The sequence below is a fragment of the Siniperca chuatsi genome, linkage group LG11 (assembly GCF_020085105.1).
Source record: "Siniperca chuatsi isolate FFG_IHB_CAS linkage group LG11, ASM2008510v1, whole genome shotgun sequence".
NCBI classification, from domain to species: domain Eukaryota; kingdom Metazoa; phylum Chordata; class Actinopteri; order Centrarchiformes; family Sinipercidae; genus Siniperca; species Siniperca chuatsi.
The window spans coordinates 23,065,255-23,088,942 of record NC_058052.1 but is presented as its reverse complement, the minus strand read 5'-3'; the positions used below and the strand labels follow the sequence as shown (position 1 = coordinate 23,088,942).

The 23,688-nt window shown below is 39.2% G+C and overlaps 3 protein-coding genes across 4 annotated transcripts; 1 reads left to right on the top strand and 2 right to left on the bottom strand.

Moving 5' to 3' along the window:
• Window positions 1-603: 603 nt before the first annotated feature.
• Window positions 604-3,302, bottom strand: c1d (C1D nuclear receptor corepressor). 2 transcript variants are annotated; one of them, XM_044213591.1, is made up of 5 exons: window positions 3,166-3,302; window positions 2,725-2,866; window positions 2,284-2,350; window positions 1,602-1,657; window positions 604-1,510 (listed from the first exon to the last, which is right to left on the bottom strand). In XM_044213591.1, exons 2-5 carry the CDS (start codon window positions 2,860-2,862, stop codon window positions 1,304-1,306), a joined length of 468 nt encoding a protein of 155 aa, XP_044069526.1. In that variant the 5' UTR covers window positions 2,863-2,866; window positions 3,166-3,302; the 3' UTR covers window positions 604-1,303. The 2 variants fall into 2 exon arrangements, with proteins under 2 accessions (XP_044069526.1, XP_044069527.1); XM_044213592.1 differs by having other exon boundaries at window positions 3,091-3,231.
• Window positions 3,303-3,637: 335 nt separating this feature from the next.
• On the top strand, window positions 3,638-18,139 carry LOC122884139. Its single transcript, XM_044213585.1, has 20 exons — window positions 3,638-3,796; window positions 3,897-4,104; window positions 4,501-4,667; window positions 5,036-5,166; window positions 5,588-5,754; window positions 6,732-6,817; window positions 7,217-7,297; window positions 7,840-7,954; window positions 10,207-10,376; window positions 10,962-11,192; window positions 11,899-12,101; window positions 12,747-12,869; window positions 13,181-13,318; window positions 13,520-13,769; window positions 13,994-14,195; window positions 14,400-14,649; window positions 15,143-15,270; window positions 15,735-15,889; window positions 16,552-16,774; window positions 17,601-18,139. The coding sequence occupies exons 1-20, from the start codon at window positions 3,638-3,640 to the stop codon at window positions 17,738-17,740; spliced, it is 3,327 nt and encodes a 1,108-aa protein (XP_044069520.1). The 3' UTR covers window positions 17,741-18,139.
• Window positions 17,941-23,528, bottom strand: dnaaf10 (dynein axonemal assembly factor 10). The gene is made up of 8 exons (XM_044213586.1): window positions 23,218-23,528; window positions 22,230-22,330; window positions 21,736-21,866; window positions 21,539-21,640; window positions 20,955-21,070; window positions 20,161-20,295; window positions 18,936-19,033; window positions 17,941-18,788 (listed from the first exon to the last, which is right to left on the bottom strand). The coding sequence occupies exons 1-8, from the start codon at window positions 23,401-23,403 to the stop codon at window positions 18,581-18,583; spliced, it is 1,077 nt and encodes a 358-aa protein (XP_044069521.1). The 5' UTR covers window positions 23,404-23,528; the 3' UTR covers window positions 17,941-18,580.
• Window positions 23,529-23,688: the final 160 nt, after the last annotated feature.

Below are 23,688 nucleotides of genomic sequence, written 5' to 3'. Positions count from 1 at the left end.
TTGCTGTTAACTGCAACAAATTCAGTGCTGTTAATTATTGATTCTTGCTGGTCTATCATCAGTGATGATCTTTCATTGTTGATCAATCAGTGACTAATTTACCCAGTAGCCTCTACAGCAAATGATGCCATTTCATGAGTTAAAAACAGCATTACCTTACTTGTATTAACCCATCCCTCTTATGGTCATACAAGGAAGTCATTTTCAAATCTTTGGACTGTATGAGTGTTAGGTAGGAGGTCATGTAGGCAAATCAGGCTACTACAGACTAATAATTAGCACATGCCTCTGGGATGGGATATGGTGACCAAACCAAGGCATTTTGCTACAAGCCCTTTTCACAGCAGACACAGAGACTTGTCATTACAGGAAAATCACAGGTGTTTCTTACATCATTAATGATGGCTCCGGTCTTTTCAAGTGTCATGGTAAGTAATGACAGTGTGACAGTGCACCAGCATGAACAATACCAGGACCCTAAAACTGAACCAGCTAAATGGAATTCAGCTGAAGTACTTTGAATGGTTTTACATAAGAATTCAATTACCAATTTGTTTCAGGCACAATATATTGCATAACAGGAAAGAAAGAATAACTCAAACATCATGTTTGGTGAATATTTTTATGCAGAAGTCAACCGTAAAGCAAAACATCACCAAAAACATTTTACAATACATTACAATGTTTGACACATGGCGTGTATGTAAAAACATCCAAACTGAAAAAAATGACTTATGATTCATAGAATCACTTTCAAAATAGAGAGAAATTAACATTTCTCATTCATGTAAAAGAAGGATCCATACAATCTTAAATGACATATTTCAATACCTGGATGGACCCAATTCATATTATACTCACTTCTCTAAATAAAAATAAAAGTCATTTTTCATGGTTACAGGACACTGCAACAACTAAATAATGAAGTAACATTAAAAAATATTACAATATTGGATCTATTAAATTCTGAAGCAGTTGCCAGCATTAGTGTCCAGAAATATGTTCAGCAAAAATTGGGATGGTGTGTCATAGATGGCAATTAGTCTTGTGTTTCCAGTACATCCAGCAACACTTGCTGACTGCTGCAGGGAAACAGTCATCAAGAATCTGACAGGCTATTTGACTGGGGAGCAACAGTAAACATTGGTGTATGTATGTATTGTTGTACGTCTCTTGTTGTCTTGTGTGATTCCCTGTTAACACAACCTTAGAAGTTGCTTTGTTGCCTTGTGAGCAAAAAGTGTTTGTCCCCAAAAGTGGTACAAAATGCAGTGGGACCAAACTGTACAGCTCCTCCTTTACTTCAGCTCTGCTTTGGACGCTTTGGACGTGGGGTGTCAGGTTTTGTGTCTGCTGCTTTCTTGGATGCAGCTTTTTTACTAGAATCTCTTTCGTCTGGATCATAGAGAGCATTCCTGACGAAGCGTGCAGCGGCCCCCTTATCCAGACGGCCAGCTTTCTTCTTGTCTGTGATCTCTTTCACTTTGTTCATGTATGTCCTTATTCGCTCCTGAAGAACAGAGAATGGGGGATTAGACAATGCACATAAATAGAGAGAAAGAGTGAAAGTGCCAAAGACAATACAGAGAAAACATACATACCAATTCCTGTTTGATTCCATGTTCTCTGGGATTTACTCCTTGTGTAACCAAGTACACTGTAAACAAGAACAAAAGTAAGACTATATGTCCAAATTATGTCAAAAAGAATACTGACACACTTTGATTCTAAGCCAAGATTCAGTACATTCGGTACAGTGCTCTTTAGGATACACATCGCGGAAATAAAACTGCTTGTATGTTTGTATCACACAATAACTGTCCTTTCCTCACATAATCTTTGCTTAAAAAAATAGAAGTGCAGTCACTGAACACTTGTCTGATTATATATATATATATATATATATATATATATATAGATAGATAGATAGATAACTATGTGATGCTCATGAACAGAGAGTGGTAAAAGTCCTTAAAAAAAATCTAAATGAAACAGAATTTGGTGCATGTGCACAAACAAACTGATAAGTTTGCAACCTAAAAAGAAGCAGTGCATTTAGTTTACTTTCATACAGGTGACACATGTATGATGTGTCTCCTGTATGGCAACTGCCCAAAGATATCAAGTAAACATTATGAGAGTGTATGTTAACTAGCAAACTCAGGGACATGTTCAAAAGCACTCCAGGAACACTGTAAATTCAGTTTTGTATAGTACTACCTGCCTTAATTTAGAATTCCTCAAATTCACAAAATAATCACAGTGAATCCGGAAAAAACTTACTCCAGAATAATGAATTAAGTGTGTATGCAGACATCAAATCCAGCTTGGCTTGATCCAAAGGGTCCAGCTGTCAATAAATCAGATGTAGTTTAATTAGCACCAGTTGTTTAAAAAATACCTAAAAATAATAAAGCAAAGTAAAGTAGTAATAATAAGCAAAACAGACAATGTGTTAAAAAATGTGTTAATGTGCACTAAGCACTAGGCTGAGCTACATCACAGACTGCTGAATACACCTAAGCATAAGATTTTATGAGATGAGTTTAGCATATAAAATGTTATTCTTCAAAGTAACTGTTAAATACCAACATGTGAATGGTTGTCTGTCTTGTCTGTCAGCCCTGTGATAGACTGGTGACCTGTCCATGGGTGTACTCTGCCAATCTGACAATGCATCTAATGTCAAAACAATGGCCGCTGTGAAAAAGGACTTTAGCCCACCTTTTGCAGCAGCTCATTCCTGGGCATCGACATCAACTTCTCCAACATGGTTTTGACAGAAGAAACTGAGGAGTCGAAGCCCGTGAGCTGTTCGTCTATCTCGTGAGGGTAGTCCTCAGTTCTACTGTCCGCTGCCATTTTCCTGTAAAATAATTAAAGTCATATAATGACCGAAGGGTCTGTTGTAACATGATTATTTCATTAGACTGTAGACAATAGCAAGAAGCTCCCATTCAAATCTGTAGTTAATGTTAGCTAGGTAGCTAGTAAGAGAGCTTACACATGCTGCTAACAGGATAACAGGCTAACGTGTACATGAGCAGAAATAAAGTGACAATTATAAATTATTTGTTAATCAACACTTACTACTGGTTTAACTGCAATACAGGTTAACTGTAAACGGAATCTGACGAAATGTAACGTTAGCTATTTCTGTTTTACCTTTTTAGCACGCAACACGCTTTAGCTGACAGGAAGTGACGTTAAAAAAACAACACAACTTTTCTTCTTCTACTGCACTCTACTGCCGTTTGGAGGAGCGGAGGAGCTAGTTAGCTGCTTACATGGCTCCGCTTAACGCTGTAACACTTTTACTTAAAACTGAGTGTATTATTTGTATAGCTTGATAACAGCTGTATCTGCGAAAACTGATTTCAGAGAAAAAAATCGTTTAAACTATTTCTGATAACTAGTTAACTAGCTTGTTAAAGTAGCGTTAGCCAAGTAACTTGATAGCTGAAGGCATCAGAAGTGTTCACGTTACTATGGTAACCTGGGGCGTCAGTGCGGTAAATGAAGCTGTGTGCTGGCCTGGGATCGGACAACAGTTTAGGTTAAGTGCGTTTAGGACTTGGACCCGTACACGCTGTTGTAGCTGAAGACAAGTGAACCACCCGTCAAAGAGGTTTGAGACATGGACAACTGTGATTTGGAGAAGCTCTCTGTCTCTGGTGGGAAGCTCCATCCAGCGTTCACACCTGAAGTTACAGATTACAAATTGACAGTGGAGAGCAAAATCAACAAAGTGACAGTGGACCCGATCACCAGTGACTGTGGGGCTTCATACCGCATTGTGAGTACTGCCCTGCAATTTATATGACGTTGATTTTTTTTTTCCTGGGTTATCTGTTGAGACGCTGCACAAAAAAGTAACCTCGTTTTTTATATTTCAGCTCTTTGGTGACGGTTCCAGCACCATTAAACTGAATGATGGGTTAAACAAAGTAGAAATCGAGGTGGTAGCTGAGGATGGCACCATAAAGAAATACTGTGTGGAAATCACCAGGCTGTCTGCAAAGATTGCAGAACTCAGTAATCTGGCTTTGGAAGGAGATATTCCACTTCATCCTGCATTTTGTACCAAAATCTATGAATATAATAGTGAGTACAGACTTCATGTAACACTATGACACAGTATGTGATAGAACCTTACTGTAAGCTAGTCGTATTAAAGTTACAGTATGTCATTGAGATATATTTTAATTAACAAATAAATTAAATACACTGATATACTGTTTGTTTTAAAATCATATGTATTTGCAACACAAACAGAATTTGATGAAGTTAAAAATGTACAAGTGTGAATATATTAATTGATTGTAATTTACTTGCCAGTGTATGCAGAAATTAAAATATGGTAATAAATACTCAAAGGTATATACAGTATATTTACTGTGTTATGAGTATCAATTGGTCAAATTTCAATATAAGATACATTTGTTTTGTGTTGGTGTTTTTGATCTCTGTCGCTCTCACTGTTTAACTCTTTTTCTGCAGGTATTGTTCCCTTTCATTGTAATGCTGTGACCCTGCTTCCCAAGGTGCCAGACAAAAACATAAAAGTTACAGTGAATGGGGAAGACAGCTCACAACCAGTCCCTCTGAATTTTGGAGACACGTTGGTGGAGATCTCAGTCTGTTCAGCAGATGGCAGTAATTCACAGGCAAGATGAGACATGAGAAGAGGACTGCTCATGTGGTTTGAGGTTTTATGTGTGTTCGATCATAACAGAATACATTGCTGACATTATAGTTCAGAACATACACACCTTTATAGCTTTGCAGTTCACCACATCCTTACCTAATAACCTACATTGTAACCTATAGTAAACTTACATTTTAAAGCTTCACACACACTTTTAGTTGCTCCATGTTCCTAAATATATATAAGTCATCAGTAAGTAAGTATATAAGTCAGCTTTCAAGAGTAGATTGTTTGGCTCATTTTAGGTTTCATAATGCTGTGCTGTCCTGCCACACTGGTTGATTTTTTTCAAAGATACTAAACCTGATGTCCCTCTAACTCTGTCAGGTGTACACGGCCTTGGTGACTCGAGCGCTCATTCCCATGACTGTGACCTTTACTGATGAGAAGCAGCAGCTGGACTATGAATGCCCAGTATCTCTGTCTGCTTTTTATAGACCTGTGTCTATCAACCACAGGTAAGACTTGAATAGGAAGACACTTAATATGAGAAAATATTAGCAGTTGTAGCAGCAGTTACCTCCTTTATCATAGTCATATTAATTTTAACATATTTTTTCTAAAACAACAGTTGATACAATAGTAAAATAAAAAACATAAAGTAAATTAAAGTAAAATACATTAAACCAACAATCAGTATCGGATGCACAATCTCAGTTTGCCTATTGAAATAGCCATTTCTCCACCGACCCTCATTTAGGACATCAATTGCTTTGGTTAACTATAGCCATTGAAGTTCATAATTTTGGTATCTTTTATTTATTTGAAATTTTAAAATTTCTATGTGGTGTAGTACTTCAGTAGCACAGACTATGCACATACTACCTTCTGTATTGGTTCAACAAATGCCGTCATTTAGCTGATCGTCTTGATTTGCAGTGACCCAAAGCACATCTTCTCAAGGCCTTATATTGAGATGCTGGCACGAAGATCAAAAGTCGACCCACTTAGCGACTGTCCTCTGGGAGACGGCTGGAAGGTTGTTGAATTGGACCTTGACAGGAAGATGTCGGCTGCTCTGGTCAAGTGTTTCTTTACTTACCGAGGTGAAGCTTGGAGTCTTGGCTCCTCAAAGAGATTTGTCTAAAGCAGAGCTGCCCTGGAGGTGAAGCTCTTATTGGTTGAGTTTAAAGTCAATCGGTAGAGTAATAGAACCACTATTATTTCTGCCTAAAGGCTAGCAAAAACGCAAGTATAGCGAGGAGGAAGGTAATAGCTTGCTAACCTCCCAAGACCATGAATGTCACATTAATTAAAGAATAGAAAAGAAGTTATTGCCATTACATGGTTCCTTTCAGAGTAGCTTCCTTGCCATGTATGTTGTTACACAGTTAATCTGCACTCAGAGTAACTGATTGTTTGATTCCGCCATTGATATTTTTACAGATCAGTTAAATTATTTCTACCTCTAGAGCAGCTCTACCTCTAAGAAATGCTTATATAACTGTTTATAACATTGTTAATATGCTCGGTGCACTGTGCCTTACCTCTCAGCAGTCCTGATTACACCACCTATAGTATCATGTAACACATGTTACTGTAATGAGGGGGATATTATTACTTAACTAAGACCTCATGTATCTAGCTGCAGTGGGCTGAAGGCTGCATTTTATATCAGGCCTCCTTTGAGTCCAATAAGCTTTTCCCTGCTTAGTCCAATGACTAATTGATTTCTGGACAACCAAGACCTCTTTCAAATTTTTTATTTTTTTTTCCAAACTTGCAGAGGTTAGTTCTAGAGAATTATACAGTGCAGAAAGTAGCACCAGAACAACATGTAATAGACTTGTTTACTACAGTAGTTAAATACATTTGTTAAAACTCAATTTGCTTGAATGCCTGTATTTGTAGAGGAATGCAGAGTTGTTAATTCAGTAAAAAAGACACAATCACTTGATTAAACTGGTCACAAATGTGTCACTTAAATGGACTATTTTGTTACACTTTTCAGTAGTGGAGGACAACACTATCCACCTCTATTGTGTGATTTATTGTGTCTTTGATGTTTTTTTTTTTAACAAAGGATGTGACAGTGTGATGAAACTGTCTGAGCTGGGGTCACACTCTCTGGACTGTCCACACAAGCCCACAGGGGACCTGGATGCAAAGGCCAGTATGAAAGATTAAACAGTCCTCTGCATCGCCAGAATCACTGCTATCGACCTTGACTCTGCCCATCCTTTATTTACAAGTCAGCGCTCCCTTCAAAGTGACTAAGTGCTGGTTTAACTTCCAGAGTAAAAGTATCTTGTGTTTGTGTGTGTGGTGGTAACACAGTTGAGAGTTTAATTTGTGTGCGGTGCATGTGAGCAGTTTTCTGAGGATGGGATGCAGAGGTGTGTCAGTGTTTTTGCATTTAATTCAATGTTATTATACCCTGACTGACAATAAAGAACCCAGGCTCTTTATATTAAATAGATTCACCAGGCCAATCTAGTTGAAAGCTTTGATCTTTTATTGATTGAATCTGGTCATTTCTTTTTAACTTGTGCTAATGTTCATTTTCAGGATGTCACAGAGACAAGTTGGTATAAGAAGCACTTTGCGTCATCCAGTTGTTTGGAGATAGAGACTAAACACAGTTTGGAGGTAATAATTTTCTTTTACTTTGCATTATCAGTATACAAGTCAAAAGTTAAACTGCAATAGATACACCGCCTTAGACCCCATAGGTAGGCTCACCATTCATTTAACATAAAGATGATTTTTTTAAGGGTTATTTTCTCTGATTCTTGTTTGTTTAAGGCTACATATTACAAGTTATTACCATCTTGCAGAGTGGAGATCAAATTCAGGGACACACGCAGAGTCAAAATCACTGTAGTCATCATTTATCATGAAAAAATAGGAATTCTGACTGTTATATACCCACATCTTCAATAGTGTTACAAATTGACACACAGTGTACAAAAAAGATATTGTGGTAAATACAAGTGAGTGAACTATGACTTCAGTTATTGATCAAATTGAAATCAACATTATTCTTTAGAAAACATTTTTCCCCCTTGGAAGACCCCATCCTTACATGACTTACATACATTTAATACCACTTAATAATGTCATATGAGATAATATTTTGCTTTACTGCTTCTCCTGTTGTGCTTCATGTGTGGTTGATTTGTCTACGAGAGGTGCGTAACTGGGAGAAAAGACTACAAATGACAGTGGGAGAAGACAATGTGGATAAACTGTGTGCCTTGGCCCAGGATCACCTGATACTCTACCGGCAACGCCTGCCAAAACCAGGTATGTAGCCAAACCAAACCAAGAGTGTAGGATCAGAAATTAAAGCGAAGTCAAGTAATCTATCAAAGTCTATTGGCAACCAGTAATTGCAATAGTGACAGAAATTATTTCCTCCCACTAAAATCTATGATATACCCCCCTGACTCCAATAACCTTCTCACTTTTAATGAATCACCATGCACAATACTATAATAATACAAATGCTCTGTAACTGCAGGCCAGAAAGAGTGTCAAAAACTGTATTAATACAAATTTGTATCAATTCTATGTAGATATTATACTCCATATTACCATATCTGCACTAAAACCCTCCCTTGTTGTTTGTTTTACTTATAAAATGCAGGGTAGTCTGTCTACATTACCATCCACTTTGAGTTTCTTTTGTATTCCACAGCTAGTTAAATAACAAAACAGTCTGGTGAGTATTTAAATACCTTGGCCAGTGGACAGAATAGTCATTTCCTTGACCTGCCTTGGCACAGCAGCTCAGCTTCAACCATTAAAAAATACATGAAAATGGGCTAGTTCGTGGTTGCCTCTGGCGCTTCCTCCTCTCTCAGACGTGCCAGGCACTCAAGTTACTGCTCATCTTTTCTCAGCTACTTGTGCCATGCTAATTGTTTGATGACTCTGAGAAGTGTATGATCCCAGAGGACTGAATGAAAGTCATTGGAACCAAACCAAAAAGTAACACCAGAGAGAGAGAGAGTTGGTATGAGATAGGGAGCAATAGAGACAGTTAATCCTCAGCTCTTAAAATATAAACAAGCTTTTTCTGTTGTACTGGCTCAAGCTGCATGATTGATGATGAATGGTAAATGTTGTTCAGTCTGACCTCTCGTGTTGTGTTGCTGCAAAACACAGATCATGTTGTATCACTTGTGTAGATATTGTCAAGGCCGGGGAACTTGGTCTCAATATTGAATGTTGAAACTTATTTAACACTTCATTCAAACTGGACAGAAACAAAATAAAACTCACCAAAACCATCTTTGTTAGTCTTTCCACTGTTCCAACAATCACCAACTCTGGTTTGGTTGAAATAAACCCTTAATTCACAGCATTAGATGAGAAAAGAAACAGCTGTTATATTGCTCTCCTCAAAGCCAACAGTTTCACATGGAGGGACTCACATGCACTAACATGCAAAACAAAGAACAGAGAAGCTTGGATGACAACACACACAGGGAGTGTGATGTCATTTTCTGCTCAGGACACCATTACTCCACTATATCTTTACATAGCAAATAGTTGTTTGCTGCTGTATTAATGTTCAGAATCTCATACAGAACCTTTAACATTAGGTGCATTTGTATATGATAGGGCCATAGAACATTTTCATTAGCTAAGATGACTTTTTTTTATTCTAGTCTATGTTACATGCAAAGGACACATACAATCATTCGTAAGTGAAAAACAGAAATGGAAGATCCGTCTATTCCTCATTATGCAGTGTACTGTGAAGTGTTTGTTCTTGAATGAAACAGAAACACTGTCTCAAACAATAGTGGAAGAGTTTAATTTCAGAGTGACACTTTAACAAAGTTTAAACTTTTTCACGAGAGCGCACCACAAGAAAGCAACCAAATTGTTGAAGTGTTTGTCTGTTCTGACAGTCACTAAAGTTTGAAATGAAAGTAATACCTCACTCATGTTACTTAAATGTAGAGGAACTCATTATCCTGGGTTTTGAAATACTGACTGATCAGTCATAGTCATAAAAATAGAAATTTTGTGGTGATCCTAAACATGTTTTTTGACAGTAAAATTATGTAAAATTGATGTATGATTTTAAAGGTTTATAATGTAAAATGACTAATGTATTTTTAGAACAAAACCTACTCGCCCAGCTTGCATTGCAGCTTTTCATTGATGGATGACAAATGCAACTATTACACTAGTTTCCATTCTGATATACAACCTTTTTACTAGTTGTTCCTGCTCTAGTTAACTAACTCATCTCTAATGTCAAAATGGGCTAAAATTTTTATATGTCAGTTGAATGTGAATTTAACCCATGACAGGCATGATAGGTCCACTAACTATATAAAGCGTTTTATTATTTAAAGTAAACCTAAAGTAAACCTAAACCTGGTGTTCCCTGTAGTACTAAGCATCTGAATAAGGTGAAAAGTTGTTTTCCAGCTCTGTATTGATGCAAATTCCCTCACAAATATATGCAAATACTCTCCGGTCTTCTTGTCTGATGTGTGCATACCATATACCACTGTTTATTTTTCACATTTCCACAGGGGACATGTATGAGGTTGGCCAGTCTCCTCTGCATAGCCTGGAGCAGGCTGCTGTCCACTATGCATCTGCTATCAGTTTCTGCTCCAGAGATGCCAGACTCCACTTCCTGCTGGGTGTTGTTCTGGAGGAACAGCACTACGCTACAGAGATGTACGGCCTCCAGAAGAAGGTAGTGTCAGGAAATGTTCTGGGGAAAGGCAAGCTCTTTCAGTGATGTGTTATGAGGTTTTGCACAGATGATTGTAGCAAAACATGCATGTTAAATCTTTTTATGAAAGGGCAATTTTTATTCAAATTGAGCACTGACACTATTGAACACATTCACACCTGGCAGTTGCTCGGTACAAAATGGCCTCTGAAGGTGGCCTTCAAGGATCCTGACTGAAAAACTTGGTGATAATGCAATAAGCTCAAGAACTTTCCCACCCACACTTTCGTAGCTACTATTTTCCATATCCTACCAATGTAAACACACCTGACATGTCCTGAAAAAAATAAATGTTACTGTTGCCATTCAAATTCAAACTGTAACCTTGTAACCATTGAAACCTAGACCTGTGGAGCTCTAGGGATTTATAAAATCTGTCATAGCCTTAAGAAAATATTTGAATAGTATTTATTTGCAAATACAGTGTGCATGGGCCTTTTCATCTAAACATTTTTGAATGTTAATAATGAATCATGTAATTGGGGGGGGGGAATTGTGCAGCTGAAAGCAACCCAACCTCTCACCTTTTCATTCCTTCATTTTCAGGCTGACAGAGATAGAGAAGATAGAGATGAATTAAGTGATGCCAAATCAACAGCACGTCAGGATGACATCCTGGCCGTGTGCAAACTCCATGGTTTCCTCAGCACGCCCACAGTGCAGAACCAGCTGCAGGCCTTGGACAAAGAGTATCAGCAGCTCAAAGAGCAGGGACAGTCCAGCAAAGCAGACTATGTTCAGACACTCTACATCTGGCTCTCCAAGAAAACTGGCAAGGTAACTGTGTCATAACTGTGTCTTGACTTTTTCTTTCAGGTTTTCAATTTACCACAATGTGAAGTTAATAATCACAGAGACCTATGAAAGATGAAAATTAAAAGGGGGTATAGGTCAATGGGCAAAAAGTAATCTGAGAGGTCGGTATAGATAAGCAGCTTCTGCGATCTCTCTGCTCTGTTTCTATGTCTCTGTCTCTCTCAGATCAGTGTATTGCACATCAGAACACATCAGGTGACCTGCTGTATGACTTATGACTGACCTGATGGGATGTACAGCCATCCTACCCTTTTTGTAAACTGCTTATCCTGTTCAGGGTCTCACAATATTACAGTCACCATTTACAAAGTCTTTACAAAGACATTACAGTTTTCACAAAGTTTTAGAAAGACCATAATAATATAACTTTCATTGCCTCAGAGTATCCAAGCAAAACTAATTAGTCACAGCTTTAGAAAGCAGATTATCGTGCCATTTTCCATTGCTTGATATAGCAAGGCAACCTCTTTCATAAGCAAACACTAGAAACTGTCACATGTTATGTATACTAAAGTTAAGCATTTCTATGTAGCTTGTTGTGTAATGTAAGAGACGGCAATGACACATACTTATTGTTCTATAAAGCTGTTAGGATAAAAGCACCCACTAAATAATTACTCATCAATATATGGCCGATGAAATTGAACTCCCTCCTCTGTTGTTGTAGGATAGCAGCGCAGCTATGCAGGATGAAGAGAGCTGTGTCCACCGGGCCCTGATGAAGTACCTGGATGCTTGGTCTCTGAGTCCTGACAGCTGGGAGTACAACCTCCATGTTGGAAGGCTGCTGCTGCTGCAGGGGAGGAGCAGGGAAGCCCTGCAGCACCTCCAGAGTGGCCTGGCACTGAGCCCTTTACATCCTGCACTCAGGTCAGGTCATAGAAGTGTATTTGGTAGTAGTCACAGACCTTTTATTGTATCAGTAGCTGTAATAATAATAATAATAATAATGACCATAATTCATTTAAATTTATCCACAGAGCTAGGAGGTTTTTACCTGAGGATCTCACAATGTGCCCTGGCTAATAGACAGAAAATAATATTGGAAATATAACCTAAAGCAAACAGTATAATTAGGAGTAAATCCAAGATGTGCCTGACAAATGATCAATCTTGAAACTGATTCTTAAACTCACGGGCAGCCTATGAAGAAATAAAATAGCATTTCAGCTCCTGTTAAAAACCTAAAAGCAACCTTTTGTTCAAACTGGAGCTCAGGTATTGAGTTGTTGCTAAAGCAGGAATAGAGTTTAAGCATGGAAGCATGTATATCCTTTTCTGTGTTACTGTAACATAAGAGCAGCTTTGACCAACCTGCACTTCAAACAGCTGGCCCCTATAACCTCTGTATGATATCATATGATCATATACGGGGCTGGGAAATTGAAAAAACAGGAGTGGTGTAGTCACACATGTGAGGCAAGCCCTGGCAGTTCAACCGGGTAAATGGAGTCTAGGTTAACATGTAGCTATTGTGTCTTCAACATCTCTCCTGTGTTGCCTTCATCTTTTCAGATTCTTCACAGGGCTGGCTCTGCTGCAGCAGGAGCAGAAAGCCTCTGAGGACACAGAGAAGGAGGCTGCTCTGTTCTTACAACAGGGACTGGAGCACTTCTTCAGCCAGCGCTGCAGCAAGAGGTTGGTGTGTGTGTGTGTGTGTCGTGGAGGTGGATGCATTCACCGCGAGAGTGTGAGGGCATGACAGTATTAGTGATTTTAGGTTTTTTAAAAAGACATTTCAACATCTAGATTTGGGTGAAGATTTAGAGATCTGATTCTTTACTAGATGAAAAAATAGCTGGATAAATTTGGGGATTGACCGGTTGCTGTGGTTTATAATCAAGGAGCTCCTGCCTTGGATTTGTCTGTTTTGCTTGCATGTAAGTCTATCATGGTCATCATGGCTGTTTTTTCTGTGCTGCCATTCTTTTTCATGATTTTGTCTACAGCTGGGTGGAGCAGGATCCATTAGACCCTCTTTCCAACCTCAGCCCACAGTTCCTGCGAGGCCTTCTCACTCTGGGCCAGCTACAGCAGAGAAATAGGCTGTCTGGGAAGGCCATGAGTGCGGAACAGGTCTATCACACGTATGTTACAAACCTTACAAACCAAAACTTTGACAGAATTTTTATTGGTGATCTCAAGTGGATCTCAGCTCCAATTAGCTGTCTCACTCATCTTTATTGTGACAAGTCTCAACATTCACACCAGTATGACCCAATTTGATAAGTGTTTAAGCGCTGCATAAAAACCCTGTGTCTGCTTGTCTCTGTGCTGGAATGCTTCAGTCTAACAGTGCTGACTGCCCAGAGTGTGAGTCAGTGTGTGTGTCGTGGCGAGGTGAGCAGGCAGCTGGAGTGGGTGCTTCTGGATGCTCAGTTTGCCCTGCTGCACAGGCTGATCCAGCAGAGTGAGTGCCAGGCCAAGCCTGGCATCAACAGGCAGTCCCTGGTGGCAAAGAGAAGCCAGGCCCTCACAGCTCTAATACGCCTCACCTCTCTCGCCCCCTGTCAGGAGTTGCTGGACATGCAGGAGAGGGTAAGAGTGTATTTTATTTGTATTTTAACAGTCGGTTTTTGTTTGTTCTTATGTTTCTGTTTTGCAAAGTTGACAATACCACAGAACTCTGCCTGTGTTTTGAGTTGCTGAACATTGAAGCACCATAGCTAGTCGATATATTGACTGTTATGTCCATAAATGCCTGGTATGAAAGAGAAATCAGACGTGTACCTTCTGCCCACCTCCCCTGCTCCTTTGTAAAGGCATGCCAGCTAGCAGTTGTGACCGCACCGCGGGACAGCCACGCCCTGTGTCTTTTGGGTCTGGCACAGCTGTCTCAATATGACAACAACCCAAATTCAGACAGGTCAAAGGAAGCCATAACTGATGCCTGCCTCAGCTTCCAGGCCAGCATTGAGTTGGAACACAAGACTCAGAGCGGAGAGCCACCTGAGCAGCTGATCAGTGAGTCTGTATAGTGTAGTAATGATCTCACTCAGAATCACAGCTGGCTAGCAGAGAATTATGTAGAGACGGGCCTGATCTTACATTTATGTAAAAATTATATGAAATTACCAATTGATAAATGTGTCCCTGTTGTTCAACAAACACTTAAACAATTATGAGAGCCTATTGGAAATGAATTTTAACCATCCCCCGTTTGTTCAGAACAAAAGTGGTGGCAGGAATGGCAGGAGGCTGAAAACCAGAAAGCTGCCAAGCAGTCCATCACTCCACCAGCGGGAGTGAAAGGGCCTTCTGACACCAGTGTGGCCAAGAGAGGAGCTAAGTGGGGCAGGGGAGGGCCTGGTCAAGGGCGGGTGGCATCAGCTGTAACCAAAGCTCCTGCTCCTCCCCCCTCAGCCCCCAACAGGGGAGGGATCGCTGCCCGGCCTCCAGCCAAAACTCCTGCAGCCAGGTGAGTCACGTTGGCAGCCTGAGTGAAGCGTTTGGCCGGCCTGTTATGTGGTTGTCTGTGGATGTTTGTTGGCATTTATTTATTCATGGATGATTGTGGATGTTTTTTTCTCAGTTCCATCCTGCTTCATATTCATGTCAAGTACAAACACAATCTTTTGCTGTTTGTCAATCTGGGTAGCTTCATTGGAACAAGCTTTCAGTTTGTTTCCTTGTAGAAGCTGTATGAAAAGGAAAGACATGTACAGGTCTTCAAAGGAAGACTACACTAAAATATATTTAAAAAACACATGACTATATATTTAGTAGTTCTGTTGTGTATGTGTATACGCACATTATCGAAACTTAGACATTAACACTGACAGAAATGTGATATGTATGCCATATTTTCTGCATGAACACAAATTAAGCTTATTGTAAAACAACATAAACAGAATGTGTCTCTAATTTTGTTATCCATTTTGGAGCTTTGTATTATATTTTATCTCCTGTAGGGGGAGAGCTGGAGCAGCAGCCAAGCCAGATGGATCATCTAAAATTTCCAACAATGATAATAAACCCCAGCTCCCCGCCAACAAGTCTAAACAGGACTGTTGCCCCGATACTGTTGAGACAGCACAGGGTAAGGCATGACAAAAGCACTGAAAGTGACATACATAGTCAGGTGAAAACCTTTCTTCCCCAAAGCCAGCTTTTCATGATTTATTATGCTAAACAAATCTTTTTTTTTACTGAATATTATTATTAAAGACAGAAAAAAATAAATCTGGATGACACAAGGGGGCTTATGTACTATGTGTAGATAAAAGGGAGTTCAAACAAAATGCTTTTTGAAGGGGAATCTAAAAATGTACAAAAGGTTGAGAAGAATGTCAATTTACTTGACACACTTTGAGGTCAGATAATACACCCTAATGGTGGCTGAAACATGTTTCTTTAAATTATCCTTTTACTTTATGTTGCATGTCCCAACTTAAAATATATTAAATTCACAATCCTAATGAAAACTGTTCATATACATTAACATTCTTTACACCTTGTTTGCCAGAACGCATACTTCATGTGTCTACTTATTGTTGTTTTCAGAGCCTGCTGTGGCAGACAGAGAGAGCGTGTCCAGTCTGGTGAACCGCAAGTCTCATATGTCACGGCTCGGTCTGGCCCGCACCCTCTCCCGCTCTGCAGACACCCGGGACCAAGGAAAGCAGCTCTACCAAGAGGTCATCTCCATGGCACCAGGGGTCAGTTGTTATCAGTTACATTTAGATTTCAGGCATTTCCTCAATGGTTTTACAATGCAGTTTACAATGGCTATAAAATAATATCAGAGTTTCAGACCAACCAAACTGTGTGGCTCACATGCTCCTCTGTTGGATTAGAAGATTTCACAACATTTGGTTTTATAAAATACATGTTCATCTAGACAAGAAAGCTGTTGCTATTAGTTCCTGAGTAATTTATCTATTCACCTGAATTATATCTCATGGCTAAAAGAAGCCCTAGTTGGGGGATTTAAAACGTGGTAAAGTAATATAGCACAGATAAAATGTGACTAGACGATTAATTTACATGTTCTCTTATCTCTTATCAGGTAGGTATATGATGGCCCATATGTGCCTGATAGAGAGGCTAGTGGACTTTTACTCTAAAATAGAAATTTCAGTCAAAACAAATGTAATTTCTAAGGGATTGTCCTCTTAGATTTGGTACACAGTGCCTGGTCTATCCTTACATTCATGATCCCTCAGGATTTTACAGCTCAACTACTTTTTTAGAAGTAAAGTAGTTATTTATAGAGATTTGCATGCAGTTGGCAGATGTCTGGTGTTGATTTCCCTCAATTGGTGTAATCCACATAAGATGTGGTTAATGAATTGATGTGGTTAATGAACTGACTGTCTAGGTCCATGATGCCTACATTGAGCTTGTGCAGCTGCTGGAGCCATCAGACCCTCAGGCTGCAGTGGAGGTGTACTGCAGATTCCCTCTGAAGCCCGTGGCCGAGCAAAGCTTCGATGATGCCTTCATCACAGGAGAAATCGTCCGCATTCTGATGGCGCTGGAGCAGTACAACCACCCGCAGCTGGGCCCCAGCCTCATAGCATACGGCAAAGTCATGGGCCTAAGTGATTACTGTTACTATTGTTATAAATTCTGTAGACATATTAACATTAGTCTTGGAAGAAGTCAAAACTCAGCAGTAGTAGTACCGTTATTAAAGTTATTAGCAGGAATAAATGTTTTAAAGTTTAAGCACAAATTGATACTTTCTTTTAGTAAAGGACAGAATCATATTTTTTTACTAATTTAATCATTTTTAATAATTTGGAACAGAATTTGGTAAAATACTGCAGTATTTGCAGATTGCACATTAAGATTGTCAGCCACAGAAAAACATGAACTGACTTTCATATTCTTTTGTAAAAAATAAAATGGTGTGACAAACTCCACCCATCTTGAATGACAAACAGTGCACTTACTATTTATTTGCAAACTATGATTTTCATAGTAGTCACCTATAGTAGTAGTCAGTATATTTAACAAATGTGTTGTTTAAATACAGTGTTGTATTGAAATCATGCATCCAGGCCCATGTGACATGCCACAGACATGCTATTTATAGAGATGTATTACATTAAACTGGCGGGATGGCCAGAAAGATGGCATGACATATTACAGAGTACATACATGCAGCATGATGTCAGATAAATAACTGACTACACACAGGGCAAGTCAGGTTAGGATCATTTAATTAACTTAAGATGTTCAATATATTATTATTACATGTTACTATTACATGAATTCTCATGAGATGTTTGATTTGAAAATCAAAGACCACTTTCAAACAACGTGACAAATCATTTTGAAATGAAACTCTTCATATGTTAAGCAGCTTTTGTGTCAGTGTGACTGCAGTCATTTTGATGTAGTAATCTGTGGCTGTATTTGTAGGTTGCATAGACAAATACATCGACATCTTGGATGGAAAGTCCATGACCAAGCTGCTGAAGAGTGTCTACGCGAGGATCCATGACAGACAGGAGGACGATCAGGACCTGCAGGATTTCTTCAAGTTCAAATGCTGGATATGATAATACTTGTAACCCTCTAACAAATACCTATATTTATCTTTTTGTATCCTTAAGTGAGTCACAGTTTGCTTAAAAAGACACATCTTTTGTCTTGAGCTGATAAGACACTTTGTTCATAGATACAGAAATCCTCTTGACTTTACCTGCACCTGATGTTATAGATAAGCCATTCATATTGGACAGAGGACACTGTGAAAATGTTTATCTTTTTCTCCAAAGGCACATTTAATTTGAAAACACAGAGTTCTCAATAGAAATTACATATCAAAAGTGACAACTTTAACAATAGACAAAACTGGAGTACAACAGCATTCACCAATAGTGCAACAAAAGACAGTGAGCATCCTACAAAGATGGAAATAAAGAAATTAAATCTTGATCCCCAACATGTTATTCCAAGCCAGAGGCTATATGACTCATTTCTTCATCCCAATAGAGGCTTTTCAATATTACGGGAAATGTATCATTGTGTTACAGTGGTATTCCTCTGCACTACAGGATAACATTGCCTGCAGGACTCAGCCAAGCACTACATATTTTTCAGGGATAGCATTTTCAGGGATAGACACAAAACAACATAACCCCAACATAGGATTTCCCACTTCATGTGAGTTAAATGGTTTTCTGGCAAGATAAGTCTAGAGATGAGTATCAATTGTACAAAATCTAGATAGACAGCCACCAAGGTCCACAGTAGGAAATTGTTCTCTTCTAATAAAATATCATTCAGCCTCACAAAAGGGCAGTGATTTACACCCTACTGGTGCATCTGCAGCTGTGTCTCATTTTGTATCAGGCTGCACAGATCTTCATTATCAGTCTTTGTTGTGGTCTGCTTTTTCACACCACGTTGAGTTTGGTGACAATGAGCACACGGACAGACTGGTCAAAGCCTGAACACACACACAGGCCCTGCTTGTCGGGGCTCCAGTCCAGGCTGGCAATTGGCTGAGTGGACAGAGTGACGTTCTGTAAGAGGTTGACAGAGCCGGCTACGCCCACATCCCCGCCATCTGAGTCCTTCTTGCTTCTCTGAGCGGGATACTCACTGGAAATGACAAAACAAATATTTTATAGATTAGTTTATAGTAAGGCAGGAAATTTGATTCCTATAAAACAACCATCATGATGAGTGCTTATTTATCTTGAAATGGGAAAAAACATTGTTGTAGTTGATGGATGATGGATTACTCACTATTTCCATAGATGTAAGCTGCCTGCTCCCCCTGTACTCATAAAGATGTCTCTGTTTTGAGGCAAATGCCTCACCTGCCAGATGGTTGATTTATGAGCCTAAAATAAAGAAGAGGGATCATTTGCTTGATCATTTGCAAAATTCATTTCTAGCACCTGTCAAGACACTGTAAACGTGTGTAGAAAACGTCTCAACCACTTCAATCTGCTGAGGGTCAAATAATGTGGCCTTGCTGTTGTGTAATTTTGTCAAGCTTGTTGTCCCATACACAGTTTTGACTCTTCCTTTGGTAAATTCTAAACTCTGTTTAAAGTTATATCATTGATGGAATAGTTTTTTTCCCTGGTGTGATCTTTTGCTATCAGGCCTCTTTCCCCTGCCCCCACCTTCCCCAACGCTCCACTTTTCCTTGTGTCAACTGGCCAAACTGGATTGTGGAAAGCCATTACTTTGCCTTAACATATGCAGAACACCTCCAGAAAAATAGTGGGAACATTATTAATGAGTTCATTGAAACAATTCGGTAATGCAACACATAAATATGCTGACATGGAAAAGACAAAAAAAAAACCAACAACTATATCCTACATAAAAAAACAAAAACAGCCAATGGTGCCTTAAGAATCCACTAGCCAGAGGGTGGCCTAGACACTGTGAATATGACTGCAAATTTTCATCTACAGTTTTGAGATGTTTATTATGATAATATATAAAACAATATAATTTACAAATTTCAAAGCTTAGTGTTAAGACTTGTTGTAGAGCTACACTGATATCTTTTTTTAGACCAAAGTATCTGGTGGAACCTTATGATTCATGGTTGGAGACACTGATGTGCCAACTGTTGATCGCTCAGAAGAACTGGACAAATATTTAGAAAGCTGAGGCCTCTGATCTCTCAGACCTAGCAAACACTTGGTGAGCTGGGCTGTGCACTAATGCCGATTTAAGTGTGTTTTTCTAGCATTTTCCCACAAAAAGCCACACTTCTCTCTCTTCACCGGCTCAGTGTCATTTTTGGCCAGTGTCATAAAGCCACAGAGAATGTTAGACAAACACAACCCCAAACACTTCCAGCTGTGAAAACAATCAAAACGACGTGCGCCCCCATTTCCCTCTGTACCATACAAATGTAAAAATAATAATAATGATAATAACCTTTTGACATTTTCCCCATTCATAGGAGCCAAACATCCGTCTGGCTCTCTCCACCCAGGTCAATTACCTTTTCGGAAACGGAGGCGAAACCCTTGGTGAGGTGCTGGGTCCTCATGTCAAAGACGTGGAATTTTCCCTCCAGTGAGGTGGCCACCAGCTTGTTCATGTTGATGTCTTTCCTGTCAAACTCCACACAGCACACCTGGTCATGATGGAAGAAAAAATAACAGTCACTCTCTGGACATTTATCACATGGCATGGCTCCACCACAAACTATTTTCCATACAACAGAATGTGTTGAAATGTACATAATGACCCCTGGCTGGTTCATCTACGTTCATGAGGTGATGACTAAGAGAGACGACTGTGTAATAAAATCAGTGCAGTGCTTGTGTATGTGGCGTGAGAAGGGAACATGCATTCACCTCAAACATCCCCTGTGGTTTTATGTACAGTCTAAATGATGCTGGGAAGTCATTTTCGCTCTGTCTCCACATCTGTCCCTGTTTTTGTCTATGTTATGATTCAAGGGCAGGTTGCAGTGCAGAAGAAATAAAGTATGTTTGGACATTTTATCCTAATAAAAACATCAGTTCTAAATATGAGGACTACTCTTTGTGTTTCAGAGCGGAGTTGACTGAATCACTGTCAGTTTGAGTTCCCATTTTCTTCAGAAATGTTTGTAATGTTCTTGCTGTGGTGCCACGCTGGCCACATGAAGAAGAAATCAAGGGGAAAATCTTCCCCTGAAATATTTTACATCAACAATTTCACAAAAATCACATGCCCCTGGGGCTGTCACACCACTTATTGGCAGATGTTTTTTATGTCTCACCATTTCAATACAAGTGTTCACCTCACCCCATTTTTAATGTTGGTTTCCCACCGTAGAGACATATTCCGCAGGTCAAAGAGTTTGATGTCGCCATTGTCATAGCCAGCACACACACAGCGGTCCTGATCATTGAAGGCATGACCTGTAATGAGAGGGTCAAAGGAAAATGAACACTGTTTTCATTCATGATGGTAAATCAATACTTTCAAAGCTGGTTTGGAATTTTGAAGCAATGAAAACACCAGGTAAGTATTTATACTTAATGGAAAAGATCACAGAAAATAGACTCAAACAAGGTTTTAGGGCTACATTGTCATTGGTGCACAAAGACTGTTGTGCTTTGCCTGTTAATGTAGTATTCTTTTGTTCTGTGCACAGGGCAGAGCATGAGAGTGGGAGGATAATTGTTTTCCTTCTACACAACCCGGACACAATTCACCCACCTTTTGTGTATAGAAGGCATGGATAAACCTGGGCTTATACTATGAGGATGTATACATGTGCACTTGAAAAGTCTAACACTGGACCGGTCGCATTTCTAAAACAACCATGGTTATCTAAAAGTTGTGGATATAGGTACTTTCGAAAGCTGAAAACTAATTTTACACACCAAATGCAACAGTCCAGCAGTCCCTCTTGGTTTCTCCTTCCATGGGCTCCATGTTGGCTACAGGTGAATCCTTCTGTCTAGGATCCCACACCTTTACTGTCCCTGTAACACCAATGGGATTTTGACGTTTTAGCTAACTTCTTTCTGTACTTAAATTACTTAAGGTTTTAATTGTAAACTACATTAAACTCTCTTACCATCTCTACTTCCAGTGACTATCTCAGGTGCGCCATCGCCAATCCCCAGGCCGCCAACACCATCGATGCTATTCACTATCTCTTTGTGGGCCTTTACAGTGTACACTGGCACTTCAGGCATCTCCAGATTCCTGTTGACAACAGAAGCATTTGCACTGAATGAACCAGTAGACTTAAAAACACATTCAGTGTGAACCCACTTTCAATTCAGTCAGACAGCAATTCATCTTAAAAATATTGAATAACTTTTCCATTAAGAGGCCAATTATAATTGTCCAATTGAGCCTTTGAAATTAAAACAGTGTTGAATTTAGGCTCTACAGTTAGCACATGAAATGGTTTGTTATTAAACATTTGAATTAAAATCTTCTTTTCACCATTTCATTTAATGCCATTACTGGCAAGAGACAAATGGTGTAACATCAGAAATACTTTATTTTATTGATCCCCAAGGGGAAACTCTTTTGTTACATCAGTGGATGTGGATAACATACCATATATTGAGATTTCCATCAAAATCCCCAGTTGCTATGTGTCTTTGTTGAAGAGAGGTGGCCCCAAATGTCCCACACTTTATGGGTTTAGGTTTCTCTACCTGAAACATATCAGAGGGAAGCTTGAGCTCCAAGAATGGGACAATGCAACAAGCAGTGAAATAGCATTAAGAAAGGAACACTATATACTTATTTGTGGTTCAATCAAGAGCAATGTGTTAATGGCAAACACCCTCAATTTAAAAACTAGATAAGTAAGTGTGAGAGAAATGAGAAATGTTTGTGACAGTTTATTAAATTCAAATGACCCAGATATAATCAATCACTGACCCACTAACCAAAAAGTTAGAACTAAAAGTGATTAGTCAAGTACCAGCCTGTGAAGCCTTAAGGTAACTACCCCGCAATAAAAAGGATTTGTGAGACCACCAACAACTTTAAAATTAACATTGCAGTTCAGCTGTACCTTTATGTCTGCTAGATGTCAAGATACATATCCATAAGATGATTTTGTTGCCAGTATGTTACAGTGCTCAAAGCACATTAAGGCATTTTCTCTCTGAGACATTTATCAGAGTCGTACTACATTGCCACATTATTGTTGTGAGGTACCATTTGCCTCCAGTGGTGGCAGTTTAATGTCTGTGCAGTAGAAGGACCTCTAATAAGAACAGGTGCACTAGGCAGGTCAAGAAGTTTAAGCTGTATACTGTATGTTACCAACAGTTCTAGCATCTGTAATATATATATATATATATATATATATATATATATATATATATATGTATATTGGGGTGTTCAAAAACTTTTGACTAGTAGAGGTCATTGGCTGTCTTGATGTTGCCTGTCGCTATGGCGACAATAACCGAGCAAGACTCTTCTAAGCTAGATAAGCTAGCTAACCCTAAGACAAGCCGTTTGCATGATGAATTTTTCAGAAGAAAGAGGACAAGAGTAAACAAGCGTAGAATGTTTACGTGTTATCTACCTCCTTAATAAGCTGAGCCTCTCCGTGCTGCACTTCATATATTTGCATTACTCCGGTTCCTCTAGGAAAGTTCCCCAGGCAGACAAACTTCGCGCTGCAGGGAATCCATTTACTGTCAAAAACGGTGTAGTTCAAACTCTTCTGAATATGCACAATAATCTGAGGCTTTGATAGTGGCGATGACATATTTGCTGTTTGGGAGATAATATGTAAAACGGTTGAATTTCTCTTGTAAAAGTACCAAGAAACCGTTCAGGGCAGCTTGCTGCCTAAACAAATGACGTCGCGACCCTCTTACAGCTGAGCGTGCGACTGCCTAAAGAAATGCCTGACAAAATGTACACATTTCAAGTAACATTTTACGTATTTGAGATACATAGACGATGTATCCATATATTTTACTGTGTCAAACTCAATTGGAGTAACCCAATGAGAAATATTTGCCAATTACGACACAAGCAGTCATTATTT